This window comes from Centrocercus urophasianus, unplaced genomic scaffold (assembly GCF_019232065.1).
Source record: "Centrocercus urophasianus isolate 14NV4802_14NV808 unplaced genomic scaffold, USGS_Curo_1.0 seq_9, whole genome shotgun sequence".
Lineage (NCBI taxonomy): Eukaryota > Metazoa > Chordata > Aves > Galliformes > Phasianidae > Centrocercus > Centrocercus urophasianus.
The window spans coordinates 20,786,321-20,813,270 of record NW_024885532.1 but is presented as its reverse complement, the minus strand read 5'-3'; the positions used below and the strand labels follow the sequence as shown (position 1 = coordinate 20,813,270).

The 26,950-nt window shown below is 37.8% G+C and overlaps 1 protein-coding gene across 1 annotated transcript in view; it reads right to left on the bottom strand.

The window, feature by feature from the left end:
• Nucleotides 1–26,950, bottom strand: part of DGKH (diacylglycerol kinase eta) — a 157,822-nt gene that overhangs the window by 7,490 nt on the left and 123,382 nt on the right. Inside the window, 16 exon segments of the mRNA XM_042838892.1 lie at nucleotides 1,149–1,279; nucleotides 2,708–2,816; nucleotides 3,174–3,293; nucleotides 7,594–7,686; nucleotides 9,726–9,831; nucleotides 11,972–12,138; nucleotides 13,103–13,237; nucleotides 13,527–13,640; nucleotides 16,043–16,150; nucleotides 18,949–19,045; nucleotides 19,182–19,292; nucleotides 20,185–20,302; nucleotides 21,346–21,480; nucleotides 23,845–23,973; nucleotides 24,419–24,695; nucleotides 26,681–26,780. Coding sequence (XP_042694826.1) covers nucleotides 1,149–1,279; nucleotides 2,708–2,816; nucleotides 3,174–3,293; nucleotides 7,594–7,686; nucleotides 9,726–9,831; nucleotides 11,972–12,138; nucleotides 13,103–13,237; nucleotides 13,527–13,640; nucleotides 16,043–16,150; nucleotides 18,949–19,045; nucleotides 19,182–19,292; nucleotides 20,185–20,302; nucleotides 21,346–21,480; nucleotides 23,845–23,973; nucleotides 24,419–24,695; nucleotides 26,681–26,780 — 2,050 coding nt within the window.

Here is a 26,950-nt window from a genome sequence, read left to right as displayed (position 1 = left end):
GCATTAAGGGGTTATCTTGTACAATCCTGAAAGAAAGGAATTTAGCTTCCACAGAAAGAAGCTTATGTGATCTAGAACCAACAGGAGAAATAATACGCAACAACTAAACACATCATATCAGACACATCAGCAGCTGCATTCTACTGCAGCTCTCACAGAATGCAAGCACTACCTTATAGTGTCAGGACTGCCAACTATGTAAGAAACTTTACAAAAAATGGCTAATCTGCATGAAGGTATTGCCCACATCTGGAGACTACAGCACTGTGCCTAGAATGATGACCTGCACTCTAAATGTAAATGTTTGCCATTTATACAGTATCCTATTTCCTCTCTGATATGCTAAAAGCAGTTGCAAAACACATTATCAAGAACTCATTACCACTGAGTTCCAGGAAAAACTAATGTAATGAATCCCCAAAGATATGGCCACTATTACATACAATGGATGCACTTAAATCACTCTTGAAAAAGACCAGCAAGCTCAAATAACCATCTCAGATTGCTAAGTAATATTTCTCTTTGCTAAACTCTGAGGCAATCAGAAAGACAAAAGAAAACATTCTTTTTTAAATCTATATAGCTAAAAGCAGGAAGAGGTTGGTTGGGAATGAGAAATGCTACTGTGAAAGTCAACTGTGATGCACAAATGCCAATGCCATGTACGTCCAATGCCATCATTTATTAATTTACTTTATCCAGTTTATGCACAACAAACCACTTGAAGCAGGTCAGCTGCTTGCAGCTGCTGACCTTGCAGGAGATATATTCAAAATCATCACACCAGCTTAAGAAACTGATCCATACTGATCCTGATTAGTGGAAACAGTGATCTCTTGAAGATAACTTTGTATTACACTGATGTCAGTAAGATATCAACACGCTTTTCCTGTGACATAAATTATAATGCTGTCATTCTACATAAGGTGTAAAAAGGAAATCTCTCATAACACAGGTATTTCTGGTTACAAATTACAACTCAGCACTAAGAAATTCAGGCCAAAGGACAGCGCATATTAGTTTATTGCATATTTGCACAGTGTAAGCCAAGCTAAAAGCATATAAAAAGTGCAGGGAAAGAAGAAAAGTTGGTTGTTGTTTTGTCAAAGAAAATGGTCAATAGCAGAAAAGTAGCACAAAGGAAATACCTTAAGATCTCGCCTTTCCAGATGTAAAAGCTCAGAGCCTCGGATGTCATGGCTGATGAAGATTTCTTTGTACTCTCCCAAACTGAGCAGATCCAGCCAAGCAGCAACTTCATCTGTGCCCCATTTTTGAACTACCAAAGTTAAGAGCAAAACCCCCTTAATTTCTACATGCTCAAATGCATTACAAGCAAAGGTTAGGCCAAAGAGAATGGAAAACAGAGTAGAATTGCCGTGCTAGCGAAGGGAAAGGTTAGAAGTGTCATTTCCAGAAAAAAAAACGACAATTTCCTTTTTACATGCAGGTTACAGGTTAGCAGTTAACATGAGAAAGTATATAAACAAAGTTGGGGCTCTTTGCTTTGCAGCCATGCTTTCAGCTTTACTACAGTTTCTTCAGTAAAGCCTTTAAAACCTCATGTCTCCACAAATGCACATCAAACCATCTTAGGATCAGTGACGCAAAATCTAATGTTGTTCTTCTTTATGCCATTAATGTATTAGTTATCATCCAGGGAGAGGAGAAAGCCTTCAAAAGCTTATCAACAGATAAAATTAATATATAAACCATACTTCATATATAGCAATGGCAGCAAGCAAGTTCAGTTTTAATTAACACTTTATAGTACTAATTAATGCTACAAGTATTCTTTAAGCTACTGTGTTACACAGGCCACGAATAAGCTCTCTGTATAACATTGTTCTCTAAGGTTAGTTGCCCACATTAGTCCTAAAAAAACAGCTATGCTACTTATTGGTAAAATTTTGCCACATCATCCAATGCTGATTTAGTTTTGCAGAGAAATGAATCTGAAGTCTAATCTGAAATCTAGAAGACCAATCAACAATGGTAAAATTTTGCAAATTTTGCAGATTGTCCATTAAAAACACAAAGATGTAGAAACAATTTTAGGATCATTTGATCACTGATTAACTCCTGGACATAATATTAAAGAATTAAGTTCATGGATAACAGAGGAAAGAGAGGAGAGTGGAGTTTGTTCAGCTTCCACTAATTAAAAGATCAATATTGGCTATCATGGCTTTTTGTTTGACTTGCCCAACTTACTGAACTCAAATTCATCTGAAATTTAAGAATAACTGGTTAATTAAACCAGTGTGATAAAGGCATTACACAGCTCCTGAAATTTACCTGAAAAACCTGAATTGAAGCTTCATGGGGAAATGATGTGTTTATGTATGGCTTGTATTACTTTTAGTTAATCAACCGTAACCATCAGTGAAGACACAGGTCCTGTTTCATGACAAAAACAGTTGCTATCTAAATATTTGTGCAATAGTTCTTTGGCTCATCTGAAAGTCTTAGGATGCTACTGAATGCTTTCTAAACTCACTGAAGGAAATCTTCATCCTAATGAAAATAGAAGTTTGTTCAGCTGCCTTTTATTTTATCAGGGTCAAGAGTTTTCATTTTGATGGAGTACAGCATTTCAATTTTTACCAAAAAAAAAAAAAAAAAAAGGAAGAAAATAGCCCACCTAAACACAAAATTACATATTGCTCAAATGCAACTATTTTTGTTGTAATTTCAGAACACATACCAGGCTGAGGGCTGGTCTTATGCTTCTGAACTTTTTCTTTTTTAAACTTTGGCACTATGCGAAACACTGTACTTCTGTTGTTTCTTTTAGCATAATCCAGAGGGGGATCCTACATGAAAGAATAGACATAGTTACTTTTAATTAACTTTTAACTTTAAATTAAATAGCATACTTGAGACAGTAATTCATAGTTAATCTCAAAAACTAAGACCAAATTTTACTTCTGTAAAGCATTATATCAGGATTTATTTCCATACCCGTTTCATTTCCAAAATAACCATTCAAAACATTTTCAAGGAGGGAGAAAAATATGTAATAAAAATACGCCCTATGCTTAGAAACTTGCTCACAGCAGACAGCATCATTACTGAAACTGCATCTCTAGATTATGAGGAGTCTAATCTACTCTTTCCTCTTAACAGAAAAATAATTCCAATTAGAAACAGGAAGTATTAATCAAACTCACCTCATCATCATTTGGCTGAAAAACATAATAAAGCCAAGGTATCTCAGCAAGTTTTCTCAACTCTGTTTCCACGCTGTGCAAAGCATCAGACAACAGCTCTTCATGGGGAGCTTCCAACTGCTGTTTATAAGCAGGCCAGAAAAACAGTACTTTTAGTTTTGTTAATATATGACATTTAAAGCTAGGTATGTTGTTACTACACACAAACCAATGCAAATAAACAGTGAAATAAAAGTCTTCGTACGAAAAGGGCTGTAGAAAAATTGAGTACGTGGTAGTAGGCCCAAGTTATTATTTGCAAAATATGATGGATCACTTTGTCATGGTCAGATAAGAGGAAATGGACAGCATCATACAATCTGGGTCGAAAAGGACCACAATGATCATCTAATTTCAACCTCCTGCTATGTGCAGGGTCACCAACCAGCAGACCAGGCTGCCCAGAGCCACATCCAGCCTGGCCTTGAATGGCTCCAGGGATGGGGCATCCACAGCCTCCTCAGGCAACCTGTTCCAGTGTGTACCACCCTCTGAGTGATCTTGTGCCTTAGCTACAACACTCCATCCCTGAAGGGGTGATAAAGATCTATCTGCACTATGCCTTCTTAACCCGTGACATGGAGTGAGAACCACTGCTGCTGGCTGAGGGTGGCAGGAGAAGGTATCACACACGGAAAAGGGACAGGACTGCAGCCCCAGAGGGGAGACAAAAAGCCAAAGTTTTCAGTAAAAAACCAAAGAGGAAAAGTAGTGACAGTGTGAAAAGCTTGGGACTTCCTGGCCTACAGGAATTTGGCTCTATCAACACTTTGAGAACCTCACACTCATCCAAAAGCTGCATTCTTCAGCTGTTGCATGAGTCAAACTTGTGAGGAAGGGGCAAGGCAAACAGCTCATCCACGTCAAAGCTGCTCCAGGCTTATCTGGTGTTGGCAGAGCACCATTATGAGGAAAGGAAATGAAACCTGAATCACTCGGAATCACTAATAAAGCAATCTGAACACCAGTTTTTCACTTTGAAGTAAAAGCAGGCCCAAAGCAGTTCAAAATATCGTTTTGAAAAGGGCAGTGATGTTACATACAGGTTGATGTATTTTTCAAAAGTGATATATAAGAGAATCTTCAATCTCCAGCTCTGGAAAAACATTTTGACTTTTTAGGAGTTCAGTGATAAATTAGTAGTCTGCATTCATTTATCTTACCTAACAGAAACTTCTTTCCTTTGCTTCAGTAGTTGGCACATATTACACTTTTCAGAGTAGGGACTACAAAGGTATTGCCATTTAGTATAGCTATATTGGAAATATCAGCCCCATCCTGCTGTGGTGTTTTTTTCTCTTCTAAGGCTAACAGAATTTAGGGAAAGAATTCAGTGCTCATAAACAGACTCTGCTCTTTATTTAACCTTCAATTTCTTCAAATTGAACAGTCTTTTATTTTTATACAAATCAATGAAGCAAGCATTTCTTTCTCACTTATCTAATTGCTTGATTTTCAAAGCAAAATGTTTTGCTTGAGGACAAAAAACTCTCATCTGATGGTAAGAACGTGTATGCATTACAATTGCTGCTCCTGAAAAATAAAACCAATAGAAACATATAGCACACTTCTGGCAAAAGCTAGCAAATCAGCCAATTTAGGGTAAATTCTCCTCTTACAACACCTAGAAAAAGATTTTTATATCTAAGATAAAATTTAACACTACAAATGAAGCATTTAAAATGACGGATTTTTTCATTTTATAGCCAAACAAAATTTCTCATATGAAAATATTTGATTTCAGTGAGCTCAGATTATTTCACTCAGTTGAAATGAAGCATATTGCCATCCTTCTCCCTCAGTATATTGGAAAATCATGCTCTGTTTCAGATTGGAAATGTTTTCGTAAAAAGTAAAAATTGAAATGGTGTGTTTGGAAAATATCTAGAAAATCATAATAACATTTTACATTTTTTCCAAGCTGTATTCCAGCCATAATATCTGGGATATTCCACAATTTTTTTCTAGCTAATTCACTATTCAGTGTTACCTAGCTAATACCATGCAATTTATTAATCTTATAGAAGGTGAAAGACTGTATATGTATTTACATTTCTCTTCAGAAGCCATAATGGAAAGACTTGGAGCTGGTAAATGGCAACCAAAGAAAAAAATTAGCAAGTATATAAGTAACAAATGCACCAATTTACAGCTAGAGAGGGGAATGAGGGAAAACTGAAGAGGCATAAAATTTAAAAAAAAAAAAAAAAAAATAGGAAAATTACAGAAAGAATGTTTGCCACAGGAGAAAGACTGGAGAACCGTGTATGAAGGTAGCAGCTGACACTTCAAGAAAACACCCTACATGTCATATATCTCTGATTTAATAGTGTGATTTAATAGTTTAAAGTAGCCTCAGCAATTATAAAATAATGCCAATAAGGCTACGAGGATGTCTTGATATTGTGGACTGTGGGTGCTATTCTAACTATAAATGCTGTCAAATGACTGCAACAGACATCTCAGGAAAACAACTTCCAAGCGATTTTTTACTACAAAAATATCTTTGACCCATGAAGACATATGCACAGACCACAATGAGAAGCAGAACTACAATATGTAAAAACAGTAGATGGATAAATCAATTAAATTAAATTTTAGAGCCTGTACATAGGACAGCTCAACATGTTGAGAAGTAATGTTTCAACTGAAAACTTTCCATAGTAATGCTATTTCTAGACTACCTCGGCAAGTTACTTAGTCTTAGTGTTGCAATACCAACTTATAACTTTTTATCTAATTCCTCTTCTCAAACCACTTTAAAAACTAAAAACTTTTCTCTATTGATTCCTCATTCAATCTGAAATGGGGGATTAATATTAACAACCTAACAAAACAAAAAACTAACAAACAAAAAAACCCACAATAGATACACTTAAATTTCCTTGGACAAAACCAATTAATTAATTTTTTTTCCCTTCTAAAACTTCATAAAATAGATCATATGAGCCCAGTCTTAATAACCTGAGATGCACACTCAGATCATTACTCTCTGGAAGGACAAGAGACCTTGCAGAGGGATCTAGATAGATTGGAGCATTGGGAAATCATTGATGGCATGAAACTCAAGAAAGGAAAATGAAGGGTTCAACACCTGAAATGGCATAATGCTGGACATGGGTACAGGCTGGAGAGAAGTTCAGCAGAAAGGAACTCAGTGTGTTGGTGACAGCAGGCTCAGTATGAGCCACTAATGTGCCCTGGCAGCAAAAAGAGCAAAGTGCCCTTTGGGATGCCTTAAAAACAACATCGCAAGAAAGTCGAGGAAGGAGATTTTTTCACTGCGTTTAGTACTGGTGCAGTCTCACCTTGAATCCTGTGTACAGTTCTGGGCCCAACAATATAAAAAGGATATAAATTGAATGTTTCTAGAGAAGGGCAACATATCTGGTAAAAAGGTGGTTAGGTAGTTGAACTTAATGGTCTTTGTAGGAACCTTCAAACTGAACTGTTCTGTTCTATTCATTCTACTCCATTCCATTCTTAGAACTAAAGTGTTTACTGTAGAACAGACTTATACTATTTTCACTTGTAAAAAGGTATCTGAACCTGCCCCAATAAGTTTCATAGTCTACTTGAGTCCAATTTAAACATTCCTTTTAACTAATAAACTCAACAGTAAGTTAAATACATTTGTTTCTGAATCCAAAGAAAATATAACTCTTACTATTGAGTATATTGTTACTCTAAAACTGGAGCAGCATAGAAAACCTGACCCCTTTTTTTCTCTTCACAGTGTCAGTTAAAGGTATTTTCTAATTATACATCCAGGTACAACAATTCCTAAGCAGCCTTCATCATTGTAAGGAGAGAAACACTAGCCAAAGGAGAAGATGAAAAGTCTTTAAGTATCATCAGAAGTTTCTTGAACACTTACCAGCTAGAGGTTACAAAATAATTCCTGCTAGATATTAAAATAAAGGTGAGATTTACTTGCCCAAATTAGATCTGTAGAAGTTGAATGTATGTGTTGGAATAGTTCTCACTCCAGGCTCTATTTAAACTGTGAAGGTGGTCACATAATAGAAGTTTTCTGAAATGTTAAACCTCCAGAAGATGATTTATCTTTTTCTAAGATATGCCTCTATGGCAACAGGGGGCGAATTCAGGCTCAACAGGGATATTATTTTTCTCCACTGACTAATAAAAAGGGCAGCCCAGGCAATGAGTTATAGATATCTGGAGTGAGGGAAGATGCACACTAACCTTGGACAAGAATTTATAACTCATTCTGATTCCAGGCATAAATGCAGTGTAGAGTCTTCAACCTGGCCTTACAGAGCTACTTACTGCACATCATAAATTCTGTGCTACTATTCTAAATCAAAGAACAAATCACACCAAGTATGAGGGAATAAAATCATGTATTTTGTCAACTTACCAAAGGAACTCTTCCTACTAGCAGAGATTCAGTTTCATTATGTAAGGCCTTCACGTTGACAGCTATCTCCATGGCAGTGTTTCTGGTTAGGCTCTGGGGAATGAGAAGCATAAAAATTATTTGATGGGATGCTAGTTGGACTGAGAATAAGCACTTTGTGCTTACTGCATTCACCATGTATTCTTCTAGGAGAAATATATCAATTTATAACGCTACAGTGACAACTTCTTCAGCACTGAGATCACAAAAAAGAAAAATGTATTATCTATTTACTGTCTTTCCTCAACTTTATTTAATATGACCTTATACAATCTTGAAGAGACAGTGAGCAGGCCCTGTGAGATGAATTCATGATTTTCATGGATGGCAAAGGCCAGCAGAAAAGTTGTGGTTCTCATTTAATGGACTGTTGATCTGAATCACCCACCTTATTCTTAGAATAAGTTAGCTGCTAGCCATATTTTAAGAACCAAAGGTTAGCTAACGTAGTTACCATAAATAAGCTTAGGTTAGTTAAAACTCTGTAGAAAGACTCTACCTAATTATTCATCTTTGGGTCCAACCCCTGAAAACAGCATTGCCCATTGTAAAGGAGACTCAGCCCTCTGCTCCCTTTGCATTCTGTGCATAACATTTGAATAACAACAAAGCATGAAAATTTCTATGAACACATTCACAAGAATTGACCTGTATGCAGTAATATAATTTGTTGAGCCTTTATCATGCCTCTAATTGTCTGGAGACACATCAAAATGATTGCCTGCAAGCAGATGTCAGCTTACTCTGCGTACTGTTTTTGCTCTTTGCTGATATGAGTCTGGTTTACTCCTGTTTAGAACTATATTAGCACAGCACCTTGCTTGATCTAATATGCACTCTTGCACAACTTCAGGATGAACACCCTAACTGTGTATCTCCTCTATAGATGGATTGAATTCTTCACTGCTTCCTAAAGACAACAGACATATTTTCTTTATGCCTCCAATCCAACTTTCCTTTTGGGTATTTCCCCACCACAACAAAACTCAGATGTTCCACATATTCAGTCATCAAAGTGCCTTTTGAACATCCAGCACTCACAAAAGGGAACATCAGCTGAGTGGGATAATGATGAACGCAGAAACTATATCTTTTGCTTTCTAAGATACCATATAGATCAGGAGGGAACTCTTCGCCTTCTTTTGTAGATGGATTTTTCCAATTCACATTCACATGAAGAAATTTCAGAATCTTTGAACGTGATTTCTACCAAGTTGATCAGCTACGAGGTGTTCCCCTACTCATGCACAGAGCTGAGACTTCCTGCTGCTACACAATCCAGCACCTTCACAACTGGAAGTACAAAGGCTGCTCCAACTGCCAAGCTTCCTGTTCCATTATATCAGCCCTAAAATCAGAGGTGGATGTCAGTGCTGTAGAGTTGAACCTTCCTGCCGATACCCCATTGCATGTTTTTGCCGTGTGACAGATGGCAGCAGAGGAGCGGTCTGACAGAATGGTGTCTGACATGAAATGAAGGTGTGACATGGAATTCCTCCAAGAAGAAAAAATGGCGCCCATCAACATTCACTGACACTTGGAGAATGTTTATGAAGACCTAACAGAGGATGTGAGCACAGTGAGGCAGTGGGTGACGTGTTTCAGCAGTGGCAGCAGCAACAGTGGGTCAGCCCTGCTGGTGCAGGCTGTTATGAGCACAGCATGCATAGCTACTGGTAGTAACCATGATAAAGAACAGTGTTTTGTAGCTGAGAATTTGCTCTATCAAACAGTGTTATTGTATCTGTTTGTATCTGCTGTAGTTCCTATGGAAATAAAAAGGAGAGGCAATACTTTAGGAGTGATCTGTGTGTATCTCCGTTCACTTTCACCTTAGAAGGAGTGACAAAAAAAAAAAAGAGAGGATACAGCATCCATTCACCTGTTCAGCAATTTCATTTTAAACTTGAGTATGGTAAGTATATTTATGAGCCTTGTTTATAAAAACGTCATTAACTATCACCCAACGTGTTGCAATATGTGAACTGGGAGTACAAACTGATCCTATGTCACAACTTCACACATATATTTACTTGTAATGCATTCACTTAAACATAACGAAAACTTAATGTAAAAGTCTGTTCTTCTTTTACCTCAGGAAACCTTGGGTTGGCTTTATTTAATGCATGTGAACACGCATTAACAGCATGAGCAAGCTCCTGCTCCAAGAGGCCATGTATTTTTGCTGCTTCACAGATTCTAAAAAACAAAACAAAACAAAAAAAAAAACAAAAAAAACAAACAAACAAACAAAAAAAAAACAGGAAAAAGAGAAAAATATTTCTTATCTCCCTTAAAGAGCAATTTTTACCAGTATGCAGTATTATCATGGGAAAAAACATACAAAAGTCATGTAATACTTAAGAAATACAGTTCTCTGTAACAGAAGTTCAATTGCAAGTATCACTTGAAGCAACTCAGCATCTCATATAAATGACATCCATAAGACTGGAGACTTATTCTGCTACAACATAGCAAAAATTGTACCCAGAAATGTGGGGATCTTTACTCAAACGAAGTGCAAAGGAAAACCATCACTTATTAAGTGAACTTATTTGAAGGTATCTTAAAAGCATTAAATATTCTTCTTAAAGAATACCCACCAATATTCCATTACATGCTTTTACCATGTGAAAATGCAGAGCTAATCACGGTGACTATGTTGAAAAAGAGTGTTTCATGGCTGACAATTTGCTCTTTTGAATAGCATTATTCTTTTCTTTGTATCTACCGTTGCTTCCACGGAATTAATTAGGAAGCATTACTTTCAGAGCAACTTAAGTAGATGCAGCTCTAGACAATTCCTGTTCACTCACTGCAGACCAGAGAAGCCAGAAGGCTGGAAAACCCGTGATCTACATTGTTTTTCTATGTCTATGTAAGTCACCAGCACAGCACAGAAAGAGTATGCACTTTTTCATATTACCAGTGCACTTCAAGAATCACTTCTGATGCTTATGACAGATTATCATTATGATGAATTTAACAGCAGCTTCATAAAACGTTTCAATTAAATTGTTTTTTAAAAAAGTTTTTATGTGAAAATTGTTGTGTCTTCTTTATTAAAATACCTTCTGAAACAAGCAGTTCTTGAAAACAAGTAAGGCAATGGATCATTCTGTACCAGTAGCTCACCATCACCTCAACCCATATATATAAATAAACTGAGACAGGGGAAATTTAGATTAGATATTAGGAGGAAGTTTTTCACCCAGAGGGTGGTGATGCACTGGAACAGGTTGCCCAAGGAGGCTGTGGATGCCCCATCCCTGGAGGCATTCAAGGCCAGGCTGGATGTGGCTCTGGGCAGCCTGGTCTGCTGGTTGGTGACCTTGCACACAGTAGGGGGTTGAAACGGGATGATCATTGTGGTCCTTTTCAACCCAGGCCATTCTATGATTCTAGATTGATTCTGTCATATTATTGAAGTTAAACACTTCACTTAAGGTCACAGGGATAAGGATTTTGAGTATTAAGAATGAAATAAAAAGCTACAATAACTATGAATGAGTGGATAAATGCAAAAAGGTATGAAGATATGGCAACTTGGGCTCCTTGAATATTAGTGCGTTAATTGTTTACTTGTAAAATATTTTACAAGAACTTTCATGTTTATTGAAAAATGCTTATATTTAATAAAATGTGAATAAAGGGACTTGAAGGAGAAATAAAAGTGGATGAGGAAGAAGTAATGGTGGAATAAAAAGTCAACAGAAGAAAATATTTGGCTGGTCAGAAGCTGCTGGAACAGGAAAATATTTTATGTTATTTAAAAAAAAACACAGAAAGAGTCAAACACCTGAGATTGATCTGTCCACAGTTTGAATTATCAGGAATGTAGATGCCTATACCTGTTATAGCCAAGATTCCCTCTATAACCAATGGAGAAATATTCCAGGACAAAGGCTCCTCTTGTAAAATGTGCATCAAAAAAGTAAATCAGATGTATAAAGTTCTATAAATACCAGTTAATTGACTATCAAGGTAACACGGCGTTACTAGATAAGATGGGTGCATCCACATTATTCACTTCTAAAGTTGATTTTCAGGGTTTTCTTTTTCCCAGTAAATACATTTTTGCTTTTGATTAACATGAGATGCTTCAATCAAAAGTCTCTCCGTAAAGAAGCTTTTCAGGTATCTGTATCTACTGCTCCTTTAAAAAGTCAGTTCTCTCAAGACTGATAATTCTGACCACTTACATACACAAACCAGTTGAGCCTCAAAAAATAACAAAACAATAATAAAATACACACTACGAAGTCTACACATGCACTTGTATGAATGATTCAATCTCGGTATACAGGTTGCCAAATTGAGTTTTCTTATTTTAATGTACCTTGTAATAAGCTCTTCTGCAGCTTGTGAGCACAGCTGGACCTGTGTGACTTCTTCTTCTGTAGCCAACTCAACAGCCTGTTGAGGGTATAAGGGAGATCGAATGACAGATTTGCAGGAATCGTACTTTTGTTTGTCTTCCCAAGACTTCAGGGTGTTTTCAAAGGCCTGATCAGAACAAATTACACATTCAGTTCACAGCATTTGCAGCACTTTTGTTTATAGACGTAAAAGCATGTGGAATTGCACATAATTTTATATAAATAATATAAGCTCTCTAAATCCTTAAATTACTTTTCTTTTTTAAACTTAGTACAGAGAATGAGTCACTCCTGAAAGTGTCACTTCTCTCTCTTCCTCTCTCCCTCTCATACCCTCAACAAGTGTCTTCAAAAGTTGTAAGAATGCAAAGGCCATAATTATACAATTTCATTTTGTGAGGACAGTAAGATCAGATCTGAAAGAAAAGCAAGGTTCAAACCTAAAGAAAAAATGTTAACATTTTAAGAATACATTTTAATAATTCTAATAATAGTTGGAATACAGTTCCGATGCCATTAATTCCACACAAAATTCAAGATTCAGGTAGAGGACAGAGAACTGAGGGACAGTTAAGCCTTTAGCATGGTAATCTTAGATAGGTATGAACTTTAGTGGCTTTGTGACTAGATTCTGTTAGTGTCCCTTCTTTCTGAACTGTCATATGGGATGTAGGGTTAGCAGGACAGAGAGACAGGAGAGAAATCTGAAAAGCTATCATGGAAAACAGACATTATAGAACGCTGCTATTTCTGCAATTTGCTAAACTTCTAATATGTGATTGTCCATATACCTAGGGACTCAAAATGAAAATATATGAAATTTTGACCATTCTTCTTAGTATGTATTAATAAGAACACAGGAATAGCACTGACATAACTGATAAAGACCAACAGAGAGCTGTGTCACTCATACAAAAGAATGATTATCTAGCTTATTATGGAAGTGACACAACTACAAGTAATTATATAAGTTACATAAATTGTTACAAAACATTCTTTTAAGCACTGTTTTTTCCTGTTATAACTAAATCAAATTACTGTGGAAAATAATGTTAGCAAAGGTGCATCGTAACACACTTTCTGTCACATACTCTGTCTCGTGTTAGCATCTGAGCTCTGTTTTTATGTACAATTTTAATAACTCCCGGGGGCTGGATCCATGCCTCTCCATCGACTTGCACTGGAACCCCTTCATCACCAAGTATGGTGATCTTCACTGACCGACACTGGAAAAGAACAAACACGTTATTTTACTGAGCCATAAATATTAATCAAGCTGACAGGCCACCTGAAATATGTTGATTATGAGGAGCTGTGGCATCTCTCCAGATTGGGCTCAAGGGTGTAGCACTTTCATACTTCATCCATCATTTAAGACGATTTGTTATCCACTAAAATTAAAACACTTTCAGTGCTTTATTAATGCGTGGGGCAGTGGTCATCTAGAGTACCCCCACACTTCAGCATCCCAAACTGATGACAACTATACTATGTCCTTTCAAGCAAGAAACAGACCTGAGCTATCCGGTGGTGCTGCAGTTTGATAACTCTTGAAACTGCCATCTGCATGCTACCAAATACGGCCACAACTTCTAGGATTTTATCATCAAAAGATGGGGCCCCAAATATCTGAAAGGAAAAGAAAATATTCCGTTTTCCATGGTTAACCCAGTGCATGTTAAATGATAAACAAACTCAGCCTTCTTTTCTGTAGGTTCACTTACAGATTCAATTTCAACATTCATTTAAATGTCTTAAAATAACTATACCATCCCTACAAATGCCATACGAGTGAAATATCATCGACAGAAGGCAACTACTATCTTCAAACAGCAATGACAACAACATTTCAAGTATCTGAATGATATCCCTTGATATAAAAGGTGGCACAGTTCAGTATGCAGACTAAGGAATGTTTTTCAACACAAGATGAAGGGCTAGTTCAAACCTCCACTCAGCTACGGTATTTAATATCTAAGAGGTTCTTGAAGTTGAGATGAGTAATAGTGTGGGTTTTTTTCCTCAGAAATGCTTATCTTCCTATAGTCTGTATTCTCTGGAAACCAGTGTCTGAGCCCACTCTCAGCTTTGATAAATGCTGCTTTAATAGCGAGAAGAATCTTGTTTTCAGTGTAATTATCTGCAGTAAAAGTGAAAATTGCTTTTGTGTGGAACAAACATCCTGATCCAGTCAAGGCTTTGAATTTCCATGAGTTAGCAAAAGTGCACAAAGCCAAGTGTGTGTCACTGGCAGCTGGTGTCCTGCAGCAAAACTCAGACGTGTTAGAGGAGTATCCCAGGCTGGAGTTCAACTCATTCAAGAGAGATAGGGTCTAACCCTACCCCTAAGGCACCTGAAGATTGAGCATTTCATATTGACATGGAACTGGGAGCAACAAGGGAGAAAAATGAGCAGGTATGGCTCCAGTAAGATTACAGGGGGTAAAGAGACCATTTCTGAGTGGCACTCAGGCAAACTTAATTGGCACCACGTGCAAAGTAAGCTGCTTTGATGACACCAGAAGCCATACAAGAGAAAACCCTCAAAAGGAGCCCAAAGCCAAAACTAGTCAGGTTTCGCCCCTTGGAAGTGGATTTCCTGGAGGTGAAGAATAAGAGAATGAAGATCCAGGACTGAACAAACCATCTAATCACTGCAGCAATGTCTTAGGGAGGGTGAGGTTGGGAAACAAGGAAGAACTTTGGTCCCTATTGCTCCCCTCGCCAATGGGAGTCTTCACCCCAGTGCAGTGATGTGGCTTTGGCCAAGGGACTGAGGAAATCCTCTCAGGCAAAAGGCTGCACAGTTGCCATCATTTAGTACCCCATTCAGGTGTCAACTGTCCTCAGAGCATCCCAGGATGGCACTGAAGTAAGTCTAGAACAGACAAGTGTCAAAGAATGAAAACGCAACTGTTCTGAGCCTGGAGTCACAGCCATCAAGGCAACATCTTCCTTTTGTCCAGCTAAGCAGAACTGGCAGCATTTCAGATCATCACCATCAATGACATCAGTCACTCAGGACTGCAGTAAAAGCAGTGAATTACGTTCCTAACTTTGTCCAGAATAAACATGTCACTTTTCTGGCAACAGACAACCACAAATATCAATAAAACTGCTCTGAGACATACACACTTGCTGTATGCCAGTATGAAAGCTAGGACAGATCTCTCTCAGTGAAACAGCCAAGAGAGAACAAGATCTCCTGAATAGGAGCTGAGCAGATATTAGAGATGCTTCAAGGCTATGAATGTGAACACAAAGAATATCAAAACATTAGACACCCATAGCCAAATATAAATGTAACTGCCATTCTCTGACACATACCAAAAATAATAAAAGGACATTGAAACGCATTCAGCATTTTGTGTGTGTGTGTGTGTGTGACTTTTATGTATGTATTAACCAGAGAATCGTAAGTCACAAGAAAGCAAAAGCATTCTGGTGAAAAAACAAGTCCTGTATTATTGATATTAAAATGCTCTAATTTGCAAGTACTGTTTTAGGGGAGTCAGATCTCACAGTAAATTGGGACATTCAGAATTGGGATAATCTGCTAGCAATTACAACGGCTGCACTGGGCATGAAGCACAGAGCAGCAGTCAGACTGCTTCACACTGGAAAACATTCAGATATCTGAGTAGTGCAACATCTCTTAAGAGATTTGAAGCACAAGGGAAAAAAGCTCAACAAAAATAGTACTTAAAAAGCAGATTACTATCCTCACTTAATTACCAATCAGTAAGTGTACCGTCCACACTTCTGAATGACCACCCATTAGCTCAAAGCTGTTGGAAAAGGAGGAGGAAAATTTGGAAATAAACTCTGTGATCATCTTTGCCCATTTTCCTCATTGTTAGACTGCAACAGAGGAATGTATGCATTGAGAAACCTCATTTACAACAGAACATGACAAAAGACAATGCAAAGTCATGGCATATGTATTCTCAATTAAAAAATCAAACATAAGACAATATGGTTTAAACTCAAGTAGACTCCCTGGAAGGTCACTTCTGTTCAATATTACTCACATCATCTTCCTTGGTTCCTCCCCAGAAATTGGTCCCACCAGCATAGCTGGGAATGTTTAGCACAGCTATGCCCTGCAGGCTTGGAAGAGGGATGTACTGTCCATCACACTGTAACGGATAAAAGCTCATTCAGTACATAAATAACGTGGTAACAGCAGTTGGCTGTTTTAATACATGAATAATCACTAGAGCTGTCACAGAGGACAGACTCATTAATAGGTTGACAGCAGCCTATTCCACCCACACTGCGGAGCAGCTCTAATAATCTTTTCCTCACCGATTTCAGAAACAATTTTTGCAGAGATGATGAGTCTCTACAGCAGAGGTGTTCTATGATTCTTCCAAGCAGCATTTTAACACTCCTAACTGCTAAATTTCTCATACATTTTAACCATGTGCTGTCTATCAAGGATTACAAATCTCTGTGCAATTAGGAAAGCTAATTCTTTGAGTGTACACGGTAAGACAGTAATGCCCACTGACATTACAAAAGCTTTATTCACCCATCCAGTATCTGCACTGCCAAAATTGCAATTTGCTTGTTGGTTAGGTAATCTCATTAAGTGGGGAAAAAAAAACCCAAAACCCAACACAAAACAAATTGTAAAATATAAAAAACACATTGTGGCATGGCCATAAACATGTTAAACGTGAACACCGTTAGGACTGTTCAGAGTGGCCAGGCACTGGAATGGGCTGCCCAGGGAGGTGGTGGAGTCACCAACCTTGGAGGTGTTCAAGGAACATTTGGATGTTGTGTTGAGAGACACGGCTTAGTGAGAACTAGTGGTGATAGGTGGATGGTTGGTCTTGCAGGTCTCTTCCAACCTTGGTGTTTCTGTGATTCTGTGATTCTGTGACTTGTATGCATGGCTTCCTGCACAAATAACTCACTGTCCTCCCAAAAGTGTAAAGACAAATCTAGGACTGACTCCACATTTGTCACCTTGGCTGTGTGCAGGAGTTTGGTGGCGAGGGGTTGCAGGTAAGAGGTTGGTCCTCTTTATCCTCTAAAAATCAAAAGCAACAACAAGCACTACACAATACAATCACAGAATCATGTCTGTCAGGTCAATCTCGCTTTACTTGTGATCAGAGGACATTAACAGTGAAAAAATCTTTGGCTACAAGTGCTGTCCTGCAGCAGCACCACCAGCGTGTATTTAAAGTGAACAGGACATCTAAGAATCTACATGCTGGATTCAGTGTCACTCTGGAGATAATGAATTTGCAGGTAAAGTTTCTTTTAAAGAAGATTGCTAAATTACCAAGTTACTAATGCCATGGAAATAGAATTATACAAGTGAAGTAGAAATCCCTAGAAAATAAGGAGGAAATCTTCAGCAATTGTATCAAGAGGAGAAAGAGATGCAGAATATTTCCAGAATATGATTAGCATTTTCTTTTCATGCTTTAATGTCAGCAACAAGACACAGTTAAACATTTCCATCAAAATGTGTCAGTAGCCAACATATGCTCTGATATTAACAGATGCTGCATAGCCATTTGTATTGCAGTAGCAGTTTGCCTCCAATTCCTGAAACTGATATTTTTAATTTTCCAAAGCTGAGCACCTCATCACAAGCTTTAACATAAGGCTGATATTATGCAAGCCAATAATAGATGTGAGTTTTCTACTTGCTGTTTTACTTGCAGATATATTCAAAAATAATTATGGAGAGGTCAGACATGAATACCTTTTTGAATCTTATTCAAATATCGTTAAATTAGAATTCTATCTGCAGCATATATAATGCCCCTGGTTGTCATTATATTCACTAACTACTGCATAATTCCTTGATAATTATTCAATTGTTAGGTAACAACAAGCTGACTCTACCATAAAATATCCTCCTAAAGCTCAGTGAGAGAAAGAGTTCCAAGGCGTTCAAGAAACATGGGGATGTACTCAGGTTTTCTGGGGAAATATGGGTGGTAGGTGGATGGTTGGACTGGATGATCTAGGAGATCTTCACCAACCTTAATGATTCTGTGAACTTACAATGATATATGTTATAACAGAACATAAATTTATGATGTTTATCTCCATATAAACATCATGAAATTCCACTTAAAATAGTTAGCATGAAGAAAAAAAAAGACACTGTTTATTTTCTCTGTCAACCTCCAGCCTAAATATTCTTCGAGTGAACGCAACCATGACTGTCCCACAGCCATTCTGTGCATTTGGTGACTATTTATATCATCTCCTGTAAAGTGCTAGTATTGTGAATAAGACTTAGATTTGGTGCTACAACCTAAAAAAATAATGGTGTTCAGATAATTTATACCTCATTTGTTGTTGCTGTGATAATACCTTTCTCTTGCTCTGTGTGGTTACCACAAACACCTATTTGAGAAAGTCTCTGTAGGTGTAGCTGTGCTTCTTGTGATGCCCACTCGGAATCTTTCCTCTTCTGTCAGGATTTTTTTTCCTAAGGCCATCTGTGTGCTCTCTCTATATGTGTAATCAAGCTGTCAGATAGTTTAAAATGAACCTGAAGCATTAAAATTTGGCAAACTTTTCCTTCTGTTTAGTGTATGCACCCTTCTGTTATTGTCCTTAAACCTGATCTCTCAACCTAAGGCAGTGCACATTAAAAAACATCCTTTATTATGTATGTATTACCTGTGCAACACATTTTAAACGTTTTTTAAAAAGCATTTACAACAAACATGAAACCAGATACCTTGAGATATTTAAATACTGACATTTAAATCCAATAAATCACCTAGGGAATTGCCTCTTACATAGAATGTTTTTAGACAGTGTGTTTGAAGGAAGGATTTTACAAGCCTGGGCTGACGCAGGAACTCTGGAAGTTTTCAAGGGGAATCAGATTCATCACTGCATGTTGCAGAAGCAAAAAAAAAAGAGATCATTCCACCTACGAACAAAAAATTACCTCGAGTTGAACTTTTTGTTCTAAGTTCTTGTAAGTTCTCTGCAGTAACTCTTTTGTGCCAAGAACTCCATACCACATCATGTTTTTTGTCCGACTTCTGCAAAAAGGTAAAATAACAAATTGAAATACACATATTATGTCTTGTACTCGTAGGAGAAAGGAAAAAACAAAGAACTCAATTACAGAGATAAGGAAACGTATAGAAATGTCTCAGCTCTGTTACTGACAATTACCTGCATTTTTCAGGATGCTCTTCTCGCTTGTTATTAAATTCAAGTGAAATTTTTGCATCTAACCCAATTCCAAAATAGTTGTTCATGACACATTTTTCTGAATATCCCTCCCTTTTAGAAGAAAAGAAATAATTAGTTGCACATTTTTACAGTTCCCAAGCACACAGAACTATGACCAAAACACTGGAAGGTATCAGAGCAGACACATCAACAGGGATACATCACACAACAGTTCCTCTGAACCTCCCCAAGGGAGCCTAATGGTTGTCAAAGAGGCAGATTGGCTGCTGCCTCCTTTGCAAGTGCAATTAGCTTCTGGTAAGAGAAAGAAGAAACTGTAACATACCCCAGTATCTTCACCAAACCCAAAATAACAGTGGAATAGGAGGGAAGATCTGCCTTGTACACAGCTCTGAGACAGCAGCGCCAAAGTGGGCTGAGTACCAAGGCTGCATTTAGACATGCTGGTGGTACTGGCACAGCAGTGCTTTGTTTTAGATTTTCCATGCGGAGCCACAGCCCACAGCTCAGATGCCATCCGTAAGTCTCTGTCAGTGCTACATCCAATTCTGGGAAGCAGAGACAATTTAGGACACAAAATTCCTGCCTTACTGTCCCAACCCTTAGGCAGGCACTTCTTCCTCCACCCCAAGGCCCTACTTCAGTGTTTTGCTGGCAGCAGAGCTTGTGCGCAGACCAGCAGTTTAGGCAAGAGAATCCAGTTCTGATGTACTGATGTTCCTGTTCTCTCAGAGACCATGCAAGGAGTAAGTGAGCAAATGTTATCCATTATTTCTGCTGCTACAAGACAATCCTGGGCTACTCATAACTAAGGGCACAATGGCACAATCCAGCATGTTTTCAGACCTTCAGGTCTACAGAAAATAGATAGCAAAACAGAATTTCATAGTGAAAAAAACAAATTATGACAAGCTAAAAGGTTTAAGTGATGCTAAGTAAAGTGAAACAGTAAATTTTGAAGAAAAAAAAAAAGATTGCTTACAATGAATCTGGATCCGGGTCAATAAATGGTGTAGCACCAAATGGATCAATGTTAGCCAATAACATTTTGCTAATAATTGAACTTCCTGCAATAGAAGCAGCTAGGCCAGCCCTTAAACCTGATAAAAAGAAACAAAAATATCAAGAAAATAGCTAAACAATTTTGATTTATTAAATAGAGAAACATATATTGTCATAATGCGATATAATTCTGAGACAAAATATTCATCAAATCCTTGTACAGAGGGGTTGAGATTCTATCTTAATTTTTATCTATATTGATTATCTTTTCAGGATTCTAGTTGTCTTGAACAGAAAGTCAGTTATGCTGAGGTTTGGCTAAATCTTCAGGTACCACCATTGAAAAAGATAAAAGAGAAAATCCAAGATTTCAGGCCAACATTGAATGGTTAGCATACAACCAAATCATCCATCTAACACTGAGAAATATCATTAGTTTTCACTCAGTCTAATTTTCATCCCCAAACTCATCACAATTTCCTTTTTGTCCTGTCCTTTGGAAGGCAACTGTCGTAAGATCAACATTCATGTGGTTGGTTCTGGAACTAGCAAGTATGCTTCAGTGAATGCTTACATGTTTAGCTTGGTAAGCATAAGGTGAGTGAGAAGCTCCTGAAGACTTGATGACCTCTCTATGCCTACTTTGATCACTGAGCACAACACAAAATACTATGCAATGCAAATAAATAGAGGGAAATACTTTCTAAAAGCTTTTGCTTAAATTGACCTGAAGAAAAATGTGAGCTCATATCCATCATTCATTAAATGCATTAATTAAGTTAGTTAAAACAGTGATTTATTGGTGCCCCCTACTATTAATTGCATTCGGGTAGGAACAGATTTGTTTCAGCTGTGCAGGAGATCAGACCCTTAAGACCCTCCATGGGTTAGGATGAATGATAGAAGATCCTGCACTCCAATTTTTCATCATTCAGAATCAAATACAACACTTCTGCTACATCTGGTGTTGTGCCAAATGACCAGGAGTATCCTGCATTCCTTTGCACTTCCTACTAAACGATACAACACGAAGGAGTGTTTGTCAGTTCAGATGAATTTGGAGGGTTCTATTTCCACGTAGAGCACCAGAAGGCAATATTAACACAGAGTGAGGAACACCAGATTTTAAAATCACAATTACCTGGGCAGATAATCCTAGTGTTAAGGACAGGGAGGTTCTCTTTGCTGGCAGCCAAAGCTGGCGCAGAGAAAGAGCCTGTCTGAGAATGGATACCTCGACTTGTACGTCGATCAGGAGATCTTGGTGCAGTTTTACCTGTTCAGAGGTAAAAGAAAGAGAACTTACTAGAGCAATTGTGGTAAACACACTGTTTTTAAAGCCTTGAAAGTAATTCAAAAGCATTTATCTGTTATGCTTCAGTGAGAAACTTCCTTGTCTCTCACACAATATTTTTGCTTCTAAATACCAGGAAGAAAACTCAGAACAGGAGGGGTAACGACTGTTTACATGGGTGGATAGTGATAGGACAAGGAGGAATAGTTTTAAACTGAGATAGGGGAGGTTTAGGTTAGATATTAGGAGGAAGTTTTCCACCCAGAGGGTGGTGACGCACTGGAACAGGTTGCCCAAGGAGGCTGTGGATGCCCCATCCCTGGAGGCATTCAAGGCCAGGCTGGATGTGGCTCTGGGCAGCCCGGTCTGGTGGTTGGTGACCCTGCACATAGCAGGGGGTTGGAACTGGATGAGCATTGTGGACTTTTTCAACCCAGGCCATTCTATGATTCTATGATCAAGTTTCACAAAAATGCAGACTTCGGAAAGAAAAAAAAATCAATTATTATTATTAAAGGATAAATGTCGATGAATTAATATGAATTTGAACTTAAATTTCACATGCATTTACTTATAAATATACCTATATTATATATTAAACATAATATAAGAGAAACCAAGATATTACATATTTATAGTAATTCGGTTATAGATAGCTATTATAAAACCCAGGCTGAAATTAAGCCACCTGATGAACAGCAATAATCCTTGCTTTAAGCAGCTAACATTGACCTCCTTCCTGCATCAGGTTTCTGAAAACATCAACCAAAACTTTGATATCTTTATCTACAACCAAACTGAAAACTGAAAGGGGAGGGAAAGCCACATTCAGATGTTATCTTCTGCAGTTACAGAGATCACAAAGGAGATCAGTTTGCCATCATTTCTTTTTCACAAATAGCAGGAATTCTCCAAATAATTGAAGACATTTATGTGTTAAAAATTTTACAGAATATAGATGAAGAAAATCTTGCAACATGTAAATTTGGCAGCTGGTCAAATTGTTGGTGACAAAGGCAAGTAACAGTCCAGGAAAAAGAATGGGCAGAAAATCAAGGGGAAAGTGAAGATATGATAAAAACAGGAGTCAGTGTGCTCAGGTGGCCAAGAAGGTCAGTAATGCAGTCTAACTATTTGTATATGGGCATGATAAAACACTGTACTATAATGATAAAAAATGAAAAAGAAACTGCAAGCTGTATCTAACAGGAGTTATGAAATACTTAAATGAAGTTAATTAACATATGGAAAAATATTACTTTCATCAAGTGACCAGAAATAATCTCAGAGGGTAAAATATGATATTTAGAACACAATTAACTTATATTTTTCTTAACACTACTGAAAAATTCACAGTGCTATTCACGCAGTCTGTTCTCTCTGTACTTGGGAACAAGGCAGTTACATTAAATAGGAAAATCAACAGAACAGCTGCTCTTTATTTGACAGATGAGGCTCATGGGGATAACTACAATAAAGATAAACTTTTGCTGTTCATGCTCTGATAAAAACAACAGAGCCCTAATGAGTAGAACTGATGTTTCATTGCAGATAATTGAATCCATGTTTCATACTTTCTCCCTAAGCAGCTATCTCCCACTGACAACATTAATATGCACTCTATTTCACATATTTCAGATGGATGAAGAATAGCATATTTCTGCAACAGGCACAGAAATTGTACTACCAAGAAACCAGGGGTTTTAATTTTATTTTGCATCAATGGCATTAGGACCAGGTCATTCTTAGTGCCAGCATCCTCTGTGAGCTGGAACTGTTGAAACAGGACAACCAATATGCATTGGGTTGGTTAATGGTTAGAGGGGATAATGGAGAGACAATCATTGCACAAAGTCTGATATCCACTCCTGGAGAAAAAGACGTGTGAGATCCTGAATCAACAGAAGTCCCAAGGATCTAATGATGCATTTCTAAGGCAGGAACACTGGCAGAGACACCAACAGAACCTCAGGAGGACAGCATCTCATGAAGATTTGCTGTGGCTTAGGGTAAAGTGAGGGTCTCTCACAGACAGACCTTTCACTGCAGCCACTTGCTGCCAGATTTTGTAATGGACACTTGAAGGAGAGATTTTACTCTATCATTTGAACGTGTGAATTAGTACTATTCTGTGTCAGAACACAAGTTGGCAATACTATTCCATAAATACTACTTTACACGCAGTAAACAAACACTTGAATAGCCAAAAGGAAACATCATAGACAAAGAAGATGTTTCTCCGAGAGTAATAAAAACAATGCAAATAATCAAACTTTATTTAACTATGCAACTAACTATGTAGGAAGACTGCACACTTTAAAATGATTTTATTACTATTTTACTCACTTGTCTGGGATTCATATTCCTTTGTATCTTCCTCTTTTTCCTCTTCTTTGGATTCATCCAACTCCTTGCTGTATTCTACAGGGGACTGGTTCACTTGTTCTTCACTATGAGCATTCTGCTCATCCACAACTGCTTATTTCAAAAAATAAAATAAAATAAAAATAAGAAAAAGTTTAAAGATCTCTACCAAAAATACACATAAACAGAAAACTAGCATTAGGCTTTTTTTCCTGTAGCTGCAAGTTAAAAAATATTAACAAGAGATTTCTATTTTGCCTCTCCAGTGAAAATGATTCTATAGCAATCCTTTGCCCATTGATATAATTCCATCAGAAACTGCCATTTTCTGAAGGTTAATAATTACAAAAGACATGTATACACGTACACACATGCATAAATATGTATTCATATATACAACAGACCATCATCAACTTCTAAACATGCTGCAGTTCTTGTCCTTGAAGCTCACAATAAGCATATGCATGTAAGAATAAAAATTTCAAGCTTCAATATTAAAATTTATGCTAGCTTTAAGGGAAAAAAAGCATCCTTATCAGTAAAGATGAATGTGCACCTTTTTCAGCTTGTTCAATGATCTGCCTCACAGCCTTCTTTAAGCTGTTTGCCCGGAGCATCAACTGTTCTCTTGGTTTGAAGAGTTTCTGGGTGGAAGACTTTGCAACACATTCCACTAATTGCTCTTTACTTTCAGACAAGGATTCCTCACTTGAAAACTCCTCTCCTTCTTCTTCAACAATGGGGGGAGTGACGCCTGGGAGAATAGGAGCAGCCTGGGCTTCTGTGTGAAGCGCTTGGAGCAACAGGTCGAGCTTTTCATTTAGCTCTGAACACTAAGAAAAGGGGGAAAGAATACACATACGCTAAAAAGCAACCAAGGTGGACATCTTGAGGAAATTAAGCATGATATTAGAGAGAGATATCTATGTTCTCCATGTGGTATGAACTAAAATTGTGCCTAGATCTCCATGAAATTATCGATGTAAAATCTAAAAATGGGTTCAACATTTTGTACTATCAGATTATGAGTAGGTTTCCATGGACTGTTGGGAGACAGACCCTGCAACATTCAACTTGCTTGAAGCAACTATAAACAAAAAAAGCTACATTCTGACTAAAACAACACATAGTGCTAAACTCAGCCTGCCATTTAAGTAGGATACTTGCCCAGAGAAGCTTTGGATGCCCCATTCCTGGAGGCACTCAAGGCCAGGCTGGATGGGACCCTGGGCAGTCTGATCTGGTGGCTGGCACTGCACACAGCAAGGGGTTGCAATTGGATGATTTATGATGTCCCTTTCAACTAAAGCCATTCTACTATTCTACTGTATAGATTAGATCCTACTCTTCTGACTGTCAGCAACATAGGCAGGGCTACCAGATTTGTCCACACCACACAGTATAATTAATTATGGGCAGTCAGCATCCCAATTCAGAGGAACAATCTATGGAGACATGCCAGCCATTAGACTAAAAACACGTGGTGTTATTTTTTGACAACACAGCTGTACATTTAAGCAAGTGAATTGGCACTGAGGAAGCACTGTCAAACATCTCTTTTGCCCTAATCAAGCAGTTGCCCTCTCTAGATACACTGGAAAAGAGGCAAATTGCTGTGTTTAATAGAAACAGGGCTGTTTTGCCCTGGAACAGTGAAAAAAGCTGGACATAAGCTTTGCAGCTTGGAGGGCTAACAGGCTGCATCCAAAGGGTGGTGATCAGCAAGGAGATGGAGGGGACTGTACCCTCTGCTCTGCTCTCATGAGGCCCCATTTAGGACACTGCATTCGGGTCTGGGGGTCCAGGACAGGAAGGATGTAGAGCTGTTGGAGAGGATCCAGAGGAGGGCCAGGAAGATTATCATGAGCTGGAACATCTCTCCTGTGAAGAAAGGCTGAGGGAGTTGAGCTTGTTTAGTTTGGAGAAGTGTCCAGGAAGACCTCATTACGGCCTTCCAGTACTTCAAGGGAACTTACATGCAGGAGGAGGAAAGAGTTTTTACACAGTCTGTTAGTGACAGGACAAGGGGGAATGGCTTGAAACAAAAAGAGGGGAGATTTAGGTTACATGTTAGAAAGAAGTTTTTTACTCAGAGGGCAGTGAGGTGCCAGCACAGGTTGTCCAGAGAAGCTGTAGATGTCCCATCCCTGGAAGCATTCAAGGTCGGGTTGGATGACCAGCCTGATCTGGTAGGTGGCAGCCCTGCCCATGGCAAGGGAGCTGGAAGTAAATGATCTTTAAAGTCCCCCCCAGACTAAGCCACTCAATGATTCAATGAAACGTGAATCATGAAGTAATTGCAATTTGTCAATCTTTGGACTCTGGGACTGTTGGCGATTTTGTTTACTTATTTCAGTTCATGAAATTTTGTTGGTCAGACAAAATCCTCCTGTCTTTTTCAATATTTCTGCAACTTGATCTCTACAGTTTGTTAAGCTTTTATTTTTAATGCTGTAATTTCTCTTCCCTTCATTCTTCCATTATGCTCTCTCACTAGTTCATTGTTTTCTTGTGATCACCTTCAGACAAAAGTATAAATACTAATGCAAATTAACTCCATCTCTACGTATATTCTGTGTTTTATCTTTTGCAAAGGAAAAAATGTGTAGAGTTTGTAGGGATCTCACAGTGCAAAGATGGTCTAAGCACTCAGAAGAGCAGAATTCGAAAGTCATTGCATGAAATGGAAGCCAAAATGGGCATCCTGAAGCCATTTGAAAATTAAACACCCATGTGCTAAAAACTTAAAAAAATAAAAAGAAAGAAAAAGAAAACAGAAAAGAAAAAAACTTAACCCAGAAAATAGTCATAGTCTTACTTTAATGGCCATGGCATCAGCTTCATCTGCATTTTCCACTGGTTTTTCGTAAGTCTTCCCTATTTTGGCAACAAAGTCCTTTACAGTTTCACACAATATTCTTGGTAATAATAGAAAAGAGGAGAAATAAAATAAAATAAAATAAACATGTTTTGAATAAAAAACTCTTATGGCAAGTGATTTATATGCATACTGTCACACACTATTTTTGTTGCCAAATGAGTTTTGCAAATGGTATTTTTCTTCATGGTTTGCAAAATTCAAGTGAAA